Source organism: Eurytemora carolleeae, unplaced genomic scaffold (genome assembly GCF_000591075.1).
Source record: "Eurytemora carolleeae unplaced genomic scaffold, Eaff_2.0 scaffold538, whole genome shotgun sequence".
Lineage (NCBI taxonomy): Eukaryota > Metazoa > Arthropoda > Copepoda > Calanoida > Temoridae > Eurytemora > Eurytemora carolleeae.
The window spans coordinates 122706-135237 of NW_019396474.1; the positions used below are offsets into that span (position 1 = coordinate 122706).

Genomic DNA, 12532 nt, shown 5'->3' on the forward strand with positions numbered 1-12532 from the left:
CAAAAAACAGATGTATGATCAGCAAAAAACAGATGTATGATCAGCAAAAAAACAGATGTATGATCAGCAAAAAACAGATGTATGATCAGCAAAAAAACAGATGTATGATCAGCAAAAAAGAAGATGCAATAGTCAGAGAAAACTCAAGAACTATTAAACTTTTCATCTTGATGGTTGTAAACAAATTTTGCAAAACAAATAAATATTTTTTGTACAGTTGTTGTTTTAAAATAGTCTAGAATATTTTTTTATGAATTTTGCTAAATATTATTTATTTAAAAATCTCATTTTTTTCGATAGCCCAATCGGATTGGAATTATGGGCTGACACCGCCAGATTACAAAGATCGGAAAAGAAAAATTTGAATTTGAGAAATTTAAAATTTAAATTTAAAAACTATCAAATTGTGTGTGTGATCTAACATTTGCTTATTTGAAAATCCCTTTAAACATTGATGAATAAAATCAAAATGTATATATTTTCAACATTTTTCTGTGTGACTAGGATATGAAGACTGCTCAGGCTCGAGCTAGTGTAGAGACTCTCAGGGATGTTCAGAATGATAAAGCTTTGAAAACAAAAGCAGAGAAAGATCGTCGGATAAGGAAACATTTTTTGTCTCGGATAATTTGTTCATTCCTTGAAAAATATCCTTTACTACGGCTCATTTCAAGTACCGCGCAGACTTTTCACCAACTAGAGCTAGCTGTACTGTAGTGAAGCTGTACTAGAGCAAGCTGTACTGTAAAATTATAGGCAAACCGCAACTGTGCGCCAAATGAATGATCTCCTCCTATTGGTAAAATATTAGAACATTTAAGTAAAAAAGAGACTTTAATTAAAGACTAGCTAAAGGCCCCGCCACGTTGCCCATGGAAATAAAATTTTGAACAAAAAATTATATTTTGAACAAAAAAGTAATAATTTTGAACAAAAAAAACGACTTTTTTAGCCTAAAACACCCCCCGACCACCCCTGAGTGTCCACAAAAAATTCAACCAAATCGGTCTAAAAATTTCTTCTTTTTCAAAATTAGTCAAAATATGATTGAAGGATGTACAAACAAGAAGAAAAGGAAGAACAAGGAATATAGAAATGTCAAAATATTTGCATCTGCTATCATATAACTATTTAAAGAATATTGTTAAAAATTTCAAATTCCAAAATAGATATGTAAAAAAACATCTTTATAAGCAAATGCCATAGTTTTCTAAACTTTCATTTCTTACTCTATTTAAAACATTAACTTTCAACAAAATTATTATAAATTAAATTGATTGCATGCTTAAAAGGCTAATTTTGTAATCCATGTATATGTGCAACCTGATGTCGTAGACATTTTGATGAATTAACTCTATCACAATCAATGTACATTCAGCTTTCAGAGAAGCAACAATTAGGTCTTGCTAGGGCTTCTAAAAGTATTCAGAGATACAGGGTGAGAAAAAGAAAATGGCAAACTAGAGAAACTTTAGCCAGAGGTGTATATGGGGGGTATAAACCCCTGCACACAAATGAAAAAGAAAAAAATGGAACTTAAAGAAACATTAAAGACCTGCATTCATATTTTAAAGCTGTATTAACCTGGAGAATAGAGGTATTTAACCTAGCTGGATCAAGATTTTGCTACTGGCAGTTTTAAATATACTCCTTAGCTGTTATTAAGTATCAGAACAAATCGGAAAGACATTAATTCTTTCGACCAAATCTAGTACTATGTCTAAGCATTAAGGGAGCTCAGAACAGTCAGGTTCTCATACAACTCTCTCTAGTTTTTTGTGTCTAAAGAGAACCCTGTGTGGAATAAAACATACTTGGAATAAAAAATATTGATTGAGAGAAAGACGGGAATCTCTATCTTCTCTTCCCCCTTCCTCTTGCCAGAAGCAAGGAAAATGGAAACATAGAAAAAAGAATCCTGTAGGTTGTGCACCATGCACTATGTTTGCTGTAGATGAGGCCGTATTCTGAAGCACTCTCTCAAAGATGAACTTACAAAAATCAAGAATTCTGGTGTCCAAAATATCCACTCCTTGCCTAACCTTTCTTATCCCATTTGTCATTATTACTGTGGAATTCTGACAATGGATTTTCAAACCCTGCTAAGCAGTGACTTTTATGTTTCCAACCTGTGAGAATATATCAATATGAACAATAGCTGGATGAAAAGCAGTTGCATCATCATTCCTCAATATCACTTGTCAGAGAAATTTGACACCTCTGCATGAAAAACTAATGTTAACATGCAAAAATAAATCAGAAATATGTGTCAAAATGCATTTTTCTCTTGTCTACAAGGGATTAGAATTCGTAGATCTAAAAGAAAGGAACAAAAAACAGATGTATGATCAGCAAAAAACAGATGTATGATCAGCAAAAAAGAAGATGCAATAGTCAGAGAAAACTCAAGAACTATTAAACTTTTCATCTTGATGGTTGTAAACAAATTTTGCAAAACAAATAAATATTTTTTGTACAGTTGTTGTTTTAAAATAGTCTAGAATATTTTTTTATGAATTTTGCTAAATATTATTTATTTAAAAATCTCATTTTTTTCGATAGCCCAATCGGATTGGAATTATGGGCTGACACCGCCAGATTACAAAGATCGGAAAAGAAAAATTTGAATTTGAGAAATTTAAAATTTAAATTTAAAAACTATCAAATTGTGTGTGTGATCTAACATTTGCTTATTTGAAAATCCCTTTAAACATTGATGAATAAAATCAAAATGTATATATTTTCAACATTTTTCTGTGTGACTAGGATATGAAGACTGCTCAGGCTCGAGCTAGTGTAGAGACTCTCAGGGATGTTCAGAATGATAAAGCTTTGAAAACAAAAGCAGAGAAAGATCGTCGGATAAGGAAACATTTTTTGTCTCGGATAATTTGTTCATTCCTTGAAAAATATCCTTTACTACGGCTCATTTCAAGTACCGCGCAGACTTTTCACCAACTAGAGCTAGCTGTACTGTAGTGAAGCTGTACTAGAGCAAGCTGTACTGTAAAATTATAGGCAAACCGCAACTGTGCGCCAAATGAATGATCTCCTCCTATTGGTAAAATATTAGAACATTTAAGTAAAAAAGAGACTTTAATTAAAGACTAGCTAAAGGCCCCGCCACGTTGCCCATGGAAATAAAATTTTGAACAAAAAATTATATTTTGAACAAAAAAGTAATAATTTTGAACAAAAAAAACGACTTTTTTAGCCTAAAACACCCCCCGACCACCCCTGAGTGTCCACAAAAAATTCAACCAAATCGGTCTAGTCGTTTGGCCGGCTATAAGCAACATATATTTATATCTAAAGGTGGTTTTTATTTTAAATTGGTTTGCTTGCAAAATAGAAGTTGTATACCTTTATGTTGAGAAAAGTGTACAGCACCTCTAAACCTGGTTAAATAATGTTTACGTCTGCAGAGAAAAGAATGAGAACAATACTAAAAAGTTTATTGAAGAAAGAAAGTCCCAAGCTATTCGACAAGCTAAAGAGAAGGAACAGTTAAGGTAAAAAAAAAAATATTTTGTAAGCTTAGTGATGTTACCCACTCTGTGCAGGGATGGACATATCCTATTTACAATTGTACGCTTAAAACTATAAATTAAATAAATCAACGTTTATAATTTTAACCAATTTTCTATTTTCAAGTGTGGTTTCTCTACAGAAATGACTGACTAGTGGATATATAAAAAAAACTCATTTAAACCTTTACAAACACCATTATATATATTTCACAATATTGATCAGATAAAGGTTTCAAGTGTACCGTTGTGAGTTGAGCATTGCCATCTGTGCATGGATGTCACTTGAAACAACGATGAAGGTCCCATTAAATTGAAAAAAAGTTACTCAAAAAAGAAAAGAATGCATTTTCAGCTGCCGAGTTTCTAGTATTTAAAACAAATAATCTTTTAACAAATTAAATTGATATATATTTGTATAATCATTAATTTCAAATTCAAAGAAGATGTTTAAACAAACAATATTCTAAAATTGAAAATTTTACGATTCCCTTCAGAAAAATTTTAAACTACGTATAATTTTCATACCCCCCTCCCCCCACTCCCATAATCCAGGGGCGAGGGGGTAAAAATATTATAAAAATAAACCTCTGCAGAATTTTGACATTTAATAAAAAATACTAATAAGACAAATGCAGGGAAAAGCTAAAATAATGAAAAAGAAAGGTGTTTAACTGAAAACTAACAAAAAAGAGAAAAATTAAAAAGATATTTTTGTAAGATAAAAAAAGAAGAAGCACCGCGATCGCTCTTCTATAACTTTTATAATCAGAAGAAGTTTTAGTGGAAAATCAATCTTAAGTAAAGGAACTGAACACTCTTTTTTTCTGAAATTGTGTCTTTGCAACCTGATGATGTTGCCTTTTATATTTCAATCTATTCAATCTGTTAGATGATATAACTAACTTTTTATTATCAAAAGTTTAAACAATTAGGTTGCAAAGATGTAGGGAAATAGAAAAATATGAGTTTAGGGTGGGTTATATTGTTATCTTTTTCAGGAAAATTCATGAGAAACAGAGGGAGGAGTTAAATAAACATCTTGGGAATATTCTTGAGCTCAGTAACAGTGAGGAAATAGAAAACAAGCTTGCTGCTACTCAGGAGTGTTTTGTTTAAACAGCACGCTTGCTGCTACTCAGGAGTGTTTTGTTTATACAACAAGTTAGCTGCTACTCACTACTCAGGAGTGTTTTGTTTAAACACCAAGCTTGCTGCTACTTAGGGTAGTTTTGTTTAGAAAACACGCTTGCTGCTTCTCAGGAGTATTATGTTTTAAAAAGAAAACAAAGAATTAGCAGATGAGTTTGAGAGGTATCACATCGGACGAACATTTTTTTGCCTAATTAAATCGCGAATTCGCCCTTAATTTAAATCATTTAAAAACTAATTGTTCAAAGGATATTGAAATTACATGTTTAAAGGGTATTGAATTACATGTTTAAAGGTAACAAAACACTTGACAAATTTTTTTTTGGTTTTACAAAAAATGCTACTTAATTATATTTTGCATTAAAAAAAACTAAAATAGTGCTATAGATCGTATTCGTACATATTTTACACTTTAAGAAATGTGTTCACGAAAAATGTTATTTAAAAGCTTCCATGATTGTTGAAAAATCCAGCCAATTGAAACAAACCTTGCAAGACGTGCCAAACATAAAACTGAATTTATTAGACAACTTATGTCAAGTTTAGTGAGATATTAAAAGAATTAATCAAGTAAAACTCTATTTAAAGAGGGCCAGGCCAGATTTGAACTGAAACTCATCAACACTTTGTATTAGTACAATTGATGTATTGTCAGAAAATTGTTAATTCCCAAATGTTGTTTTTTTCTACGAAATATCTTGCTTATTATACAAAGAAAATTATTAAATTAAAGGTTAAAGGGTACCTTTGTCTATCATGTATGACACAATTCTTAAAATGTTGGTGGTCACTTGAAATATGGTCAATTGTCACTTTAAAATTGACTTGTTGACGTGTCTGTCTTCCTTAATTTCAAGAGATATAATTTTGCATTTATAAACTCTATATTTCGTGATTGTATGTATCAAAATAAGGAAAGTTCCATGAGAGTATAATAATTTGTTCAACCTGAATACTAAACATTCTTATTAAATCGATAAGAAAATATTAAATTCTTGCAAAAGTTTTAAAACAAGTAAAGTATTCATAAAATTTCAAGGACAGCAATTGTTATGCTCAGGTTAAAATTAGAAATGATTTTCATTTCCACCCTTCTCTGATGTCCCCTTGAAAAAAAATAATTAAATATTAATTTGTGTGCAAAGAAAAAAGTTATTTTCTCCAAATAGTTAAAAGTTTAAAAGTTCAAGGTTTCTCTAATTGTTTCTCTAAAATGTCGACACAATTTTTTCTATTTAAAATAATTTAGAAAAATCATTAATTAAAACAATTACTTAAAACAATTAATGCACAAACTTTACTTTGATTTATTATTTTTTATACGAAAAGGAAACAAATTATTTTAATGTTTACGATTTGTAAACCTTAAGAAGGCTAATGTCTAAAAGCCTTAACACCTTCAAACAAACAAAAACATTGTTTTATTAGTTGTTTTTTCTTCGACTGGCCATATATGGTTAATTAAAATACTTTCGAATTAATATTTTTGGTTTGAAGGGATTATCGTTAAAAGTTCCAATGAGCCTCCATTTATAAAAAGAGGGGTATGTCCGATTGACATGATAACCTTAAAAACATTTATCTGATGAATTAATGTGGATAATTGTTAATTGTTAATTGATAATTGTTTAAAAGTTGACAAATTCTTATATTTCCTACATTTTTTTCCTGCACCAGATATGCGCAAGTTACTTTTTGAAATAAAAAATAATGTAAAATAAAAGTGTATCGTTGTGAATCGTACAAACCCGTCTATAAATAAATGTTTACCTGAAATTACGCCAAAAAATTCAATGACAGATTTGTTCTCTAGACATCAGCTTTTTTAGGGAAAGCGGCTATTTTCTGTAAACCTTTGTAAACCTATTTGTAAAACAAAGAATTGTGAAAGCAAGCATAATTGCAACTATAATAACAAATATATATGTATTATGTATCTTATCGCCGACTTCAAACTCAAATTTTTAAATCTCTATATCTTTGCAAGCTGATGTTTTAAACCTTAGAAGATTCAGAGCTTCGAGCTGTAGCCAGAGTATCTAGCAAAATTTATAGTTTTCGAATTTATTGAAATATCGAAGGTTTATTATAATCTGCTTGCACAGATTTAATTTAAGTTCCTAACTTTATTTGAAATATTATGAAATAAAATCAAAAGAAACACCAGTTCAGCTCCATGTAAAATGTAAACAATGTTTTGAATGTAAGTGTAGTTGTAGTATATACTATATATGCCATGTTTTATAAGAAATCATAACATTTTGTTCAGAAAACCTAAATTATTAAAAACATTTTAGAAATCACAAAGATTTTGTTCAAAATAAAAATCATTTATTGTTAGTTATACCTCAAAAATATTTATATCTCTCACAGTCTGTTCGTTATTTCGAACAAAATATTCCTAATTTTGAACTTAATATTCCCAATTTCGAACTAAACATTCCTAATTTCTTACTGAATATTCCCAATTTTGAACTAAATATTCCGAATTTTTAACTAAATATTCTTAATTTCGAACTAAATATTCCTAATTTCGAATTAATAGTTCCTAATTTCAAACTAAATGTTCCTAATTTCGAACAATTAGAGTTCCTAATTTCGAACAAAATATTCCTCTTTTCAAACTTATAGTTCATAACTTCGAACTAAATGTTCCTAATTTCGAATAACATGTTCGTAATTTTGAACAAAATGATTGTAATTTCAACCAAGATGTTTGTAATTTCCAAATATGTGTTCAGTATAACGAACCGTATGTTAGGTTTCTTCTACCAGAGTATAAGGAACTATCTGTATGTTGATATTTTTCAGAAATGATTGATTGACGGGACGTGTACATGTGCAATGGTTGAATCCAGTCAACTCTCCACATTCAGTTTACAGGAACATCATGAAACCATGGGTAAATATAGATTAAAGGGACTGTAAGCGTAATTTCAAGTGACCCTCCATGCAAGGATGGCAATGCCCGATTCACAACGGTGACCTTGAAAACTTTATCTGATTTATATCGAAATTTTGCCGGTTTTATTTGTTTAAAAGTGTTTAATTCTGATAATTCCTTTTTGTTTTTTTGCACTAGAAATGCGCAGGAAACCAAAAATTGAAAATAATTAGTTTTCAAAATTATAAACATTAATATCCAAATAACGCTTAATTTGCAGTAAAAGCTTTTAAAGGTACCATTGTGAATTGCGCATTGCAATTTTTGCAAAAGGGGTTACTTCTGCTTATAATTGATAGTTAATAATATTATTTAAAGATTTTCTGGAAAAAAGAAAATTTTGGAAAACTTTTTCAATAATGATCTTGCCTTGCTAAGGCTTACTGAATAAGCCAAAAATAGTCCTTGACCTTTTTTGAAAACGTTCATAAAACCTTATTTTTCTTTATTTGAAGTAAAGCATTTGAGTTTAGATTTAGATCAAAAGTCTTTCAAAATATCCATCAAAATATGCCAGAAAACATTTTTTATGGATTGATAAACAATATTGCATTTGTTTTATTCAAAGCTCCTATTCCGGAAACACTTCTGAAGTTCTGATAAAAAAGAAAAGTACATTTATCATGATTGGGCGTAAAATAAACGCTAGATAGAGCTACTAGGTCACAAAGACGTCATATTAATTTTGCGTAAATTTGATCTTTTCCTGTTGTCTAGATTTGAGTAAACAAGTACTCCCTTTTTTCCAAGATTTGATGAAAGTCTTAAACTTTTTAATTAACTTAATAAAATTTTGAGTAGCAGAGAAAAACAAGTTTTAAAATAACATTTTTGAAAAAAAGTTATAAAACAAATTCTTATAGTAGATCTTAAAACTATTGTTTAACCTACAGTGAGACCCATAAAACTGTGGAATAGGAATAAGATTCAAATTATGATTTTGAATAATTCCATCAACTTAAACACAAATGTACATTAAACACAGTGTCGTATCATTTAATTTAAGTTAATTTTTAAAGCAATTTGTAAAATGTGTTGATTTACTAACATGAATACATGTTGTAAAATATAATCTCTAATTTCTAAATCTATTTCTTCAAGAAGAGCACCATATGCTGCAGTGGGTCGTTTTCTCAGCTCTCTTGGAAAAGCGTTTTTTTGAGGTAATCATTATTATTTTTGATTTTTCTACGATTCTTTTTTTTGTCATCCTGTCAGTTGAAGGGTTGCCATAAAGGATGAAACTTCTAAGACGACTGTATGGAATTTTAACCGTCTGTTTCCTTACATTTCTGATGCCCTGTAAATTCTTGTTTCTTTCTTTTCCCAATCAATTAAAAAGCTATAAAAAGACTATTTTCGAAAAGTCAAGGGGTTCTTGAGCTATGATCAGGCATACAAACAAACACCCAAACAGAGACTACATCTTTACATATTGAACTATACATTTTTTCTCTCTCTAGTTTTGTTTTCGGTGGGGCTCTTCTTCAGTTTATTGGTTTCTCACCTTCAGTTATAAACAGAAACGGTAAAAATTATGAGTACTCGCCACTAAATATAATTTTCTAACCTCTACAGCTTATATTTAATGCTTCTTTTCATCATTTTTTCTCAATTAAGTTACTCAGTAGTTTTAATGTTATTATATTTTACAAGTACATGTACAAATTCATTACTTTATTTTAATTAATTAATGCAAAGGGGAGCTTAATCCAATAGTTCCCGTTCTGAGAAGAGAACAACTCCAGAAATGGATTTCTCGTATTTACGGAAAACACTGCAATCTTTCTTTGTGCGAAAGGGTACTTGACTGAAATTAGTTCACAATGTTTACATGTAAAAACTATGTTAGCTAGTAGATGTATGTCTTTCTATGAGACTATTGAAGCAAGTTCTAAGCTTTGGATTAGATTTTTTTCTAATGTATGCAAAAATGACCTTAACACAGTTCTTGGCAGAAATTTATTTTCCATTGCAATTGATTGTTCTTAAATCTTTCTGATCTTTGTAAAATGTTAGTTAAGAAACACATGTCGCCAATGTGTGCATAATTTTGCATATTTTTTTTCTTTTGTAAAGCTATATATTCAAAAATTTATTTCAACTCTGAACCATTTATATATGTATTTATATCTTTGTGTGTGAATTATTCTATATAATAATAATAATAATAAAAAGTAAACAAAATTAGAAGAAAAAAAACTAATTTATTATTTATATTTAGACACCCCTGGTCTACTCCCTGTTGAAAACGACATTAACATCGTCCAAACCTATCCATCTCATCCATCCGATCAGGGAACAAATATTAGAATATCTTTTTAAAGGGAGTGTTTGCGGAAAATGAAAGGGGTCTAGGCCAATATCGAATTGAATTTCGATCGCTACAAATCTGAGTTTTATCTGTTTATTTCCTGAAATATCGAGAGCAGAGATACCTAGCGGTCAAATAAGTGTTGCTTAAAGTACATCATATATAAAAATATATATATTATGAATGTCAACTGTATACGAATGCGCGCATCAAGTTTAATTCGCAAAAATTTAATTCATGTTTTTCACTGCAATTTCACGCCGACCCAATTTTTTTCTGAAATGTGTTTTTTGTACAATGTTATTATATTATACAGACTTTACTTTTTGTAGTGCTTTTCTATAGTCTGCAATCTCTAAACTCTGTTATCTGTAGACTGTAATCTCTAAACTCTGTCATCTCTAGACTGTAATCTCTCAACTCTGTTATCTGTAGACTGTAATCTCTCAACTCTGTTATCTGTAGACTGTAATCTCTCAACTCTGTTATCTGTAGAAAGTAATCTCTAAACTCTGTTATCTGTAGAAATTAATCTCTCAACTCTGTTATCTGTAAACTGTAATCTCTCAACTCTGTTATCTGTAGACTGTAATCTCTCAACTCTGTTATCTGTAGGCTGTAATCTCTAAACTCTGTTTTTTGTAGGATGTAATCTCTAAACTCTGTTATCTGTAGACTGTAATCTCTAAACTCTGTTATCTGTAGACTGTAATCTCTAAACTCTTAGTTATCTGTAGAAAGTAACCTCTAAACTCTGTTATCTGTAATTACTAAACTCTGTTTTCTATACTCTAAACTCTGTTATCTGTAATCAGTAAACTCTGGTTTCTGTTATCTGATAGACGAATATAGTAAGATTTTGTAATGTCGAACATTCTAATATCATTGTTTTTCGCCCTGTACTAACTGAATGATAAAGAGATATATGGGATATATCCCTGTCCTTCTGGTGACAACTTGGATCAAAATGTTGGTAATTTAAAAATGTTCCGGTTAATATTTCAAACCAAACTGGTTTCACTCTTTCCACTGATCTTTGATTTGATAAACAATAATACACAATTGTTTATTTGCTAAAAAATATTCTTATTTCTGCATGGTTTAGAATATAAATGTGATAATAATAACCTCAACCCCCCGCTCTGGTTCATCCTACACAGGAGAATTAATCTCAGGTTCAGTTCTTTACAAATTTACTTTTATGAAATATTCAGATTTGTATTTAACATCCCTCTTTATGTTACAATAATAGCTTTATTTTTAGTGAAATGTTCCTTTTACAAAGGATGAAATTTCAAAAATTCTGAAGAAAAAAAAATTATAGAGGCCATGAGCCTTTAAAATGTTCGACTGGCTTTATATTTGCAATGTTTAAGTCTCTCGGCTGCATGCCTATTTTTTTAAGTTTCAGTCTCTCAGCCCACTGAGAGTATTGTTTATGTTTCAAGTTCTCGACTAGCTTCCTATTTTTATGTTTCCACTTCTCGACTAGCTTCCTATTTTTATTCTTCAGCTTCACAGCTGGCTTTCTATTTTTAATATTTCAGCTTCCCAGCTGGCTTCCTATTTTTGATGTTTCAGCTTCTCAACCGGGTTCCTATTTTTCATGTTTTAGCTTCTCGACTTGCTTCCTATTTTTTTATGTTTTAGCTTCTCAGATGGCTTCTTATTTTTAATATTTCAGCTTCTTAGCTGGCTTCCTATTTTTAATGTTTCAGCTTCTCGACCGGTTTCCCTTTTTTGATGTTTGAGCTTTTTACCTATTTTTTATTTTTCAGCTTTTCGACTGGTTTTTTATTTTTTGTTTCAGCTTCTCGACCTGTTCCTATTTTTTATGTTTCAGCTTTTAGACTATAGCTTCCTATTTTTTATGTTTCAGCTTCTCGACTGGCTTCCTATTTTTTCGAGCCCCTCTGGTACTTTATTGATATTCTCAGAGAGCTTCCATCCACAGAGGTAGCAATTCTAAATAGTTAAAGGGGAAAACTTGCAATTCTTAAAACAGTACAAAAAAATTTAAATTAGGACGGAGGGGGTTTGCCCACTCCCCCTCTAAATGTTTTTAAATCCCTGTTTCATGTATAAAATCATAATCTTGTTTCTTTTGATTCTGAAATTTTCAGGTTTTTTTTTTATTTTTTCAGCATAGCCCGAACATTTCTAAAAATATTATTCAAACATTAACCAAGAAACAAAAAATGTTCAAAAATTTCTTTTGCATCCTGACGGTGTAGTCTAATCTATAAGTGGTTTTTGAACTTACACTTTTTAATCTGACAGATTTGACATATTAACATCATGTTGCAAAGATGAATGGAAATCAAGGACGCTCATTGGTAAACTTATTAATTACCACTGTCAGTAATCTTTTTTATGTGAACTTTTGACATATCTTTTTTTCATCTTACTAGCCTTAAAGGGCGCTTCGCGCCCATCTTCTAAATTAATTGTGAACATGTTCTCTTTGTGTACATCGTAAAACAAAACAAAAATAATTTGCGGATTTTCACAAAAAATTTCGCGGATTTTCAAAATTTTAAAAAATTTAATGACGATCGAATTTTGATGGAGACAAATATTTAAAATTTTAATCAT

At 30.2% G+C, this 12532-nt stretch overlaps 1 protein-coding gene across 1 annotated transcript in view; it reads left to right on the forward strand.

Moving 5' to 3' along the window:
- Positions 1–7493, forward strand: part of LOC111703941 (1-phosphatidylinositol 4,5-bisphosphate phosphodiesterase) — a 48284-nt gene extending 40791 nt beyond the window's left edge. Inside the window, exons 33-35 of the mRNA XM_023476037.1 lie at positions 505–605; positions 3426–3512; positions 4529–7493. Of these exons, the coding sequence (XP_023331805.1) occupies positions 505–605; positions 3426–3512; positions 4529–4646 (306 nt within the window). The 3' untranslated portion in view covers positions 4647–7493. The remainder of the gene's footprint in view (positions 1–504; positions 606–3425; positions 3513–4528) is intronic.
- The last annotated feature ends 5039 nt before the right edge of the window (positions 7494–12532 follow it).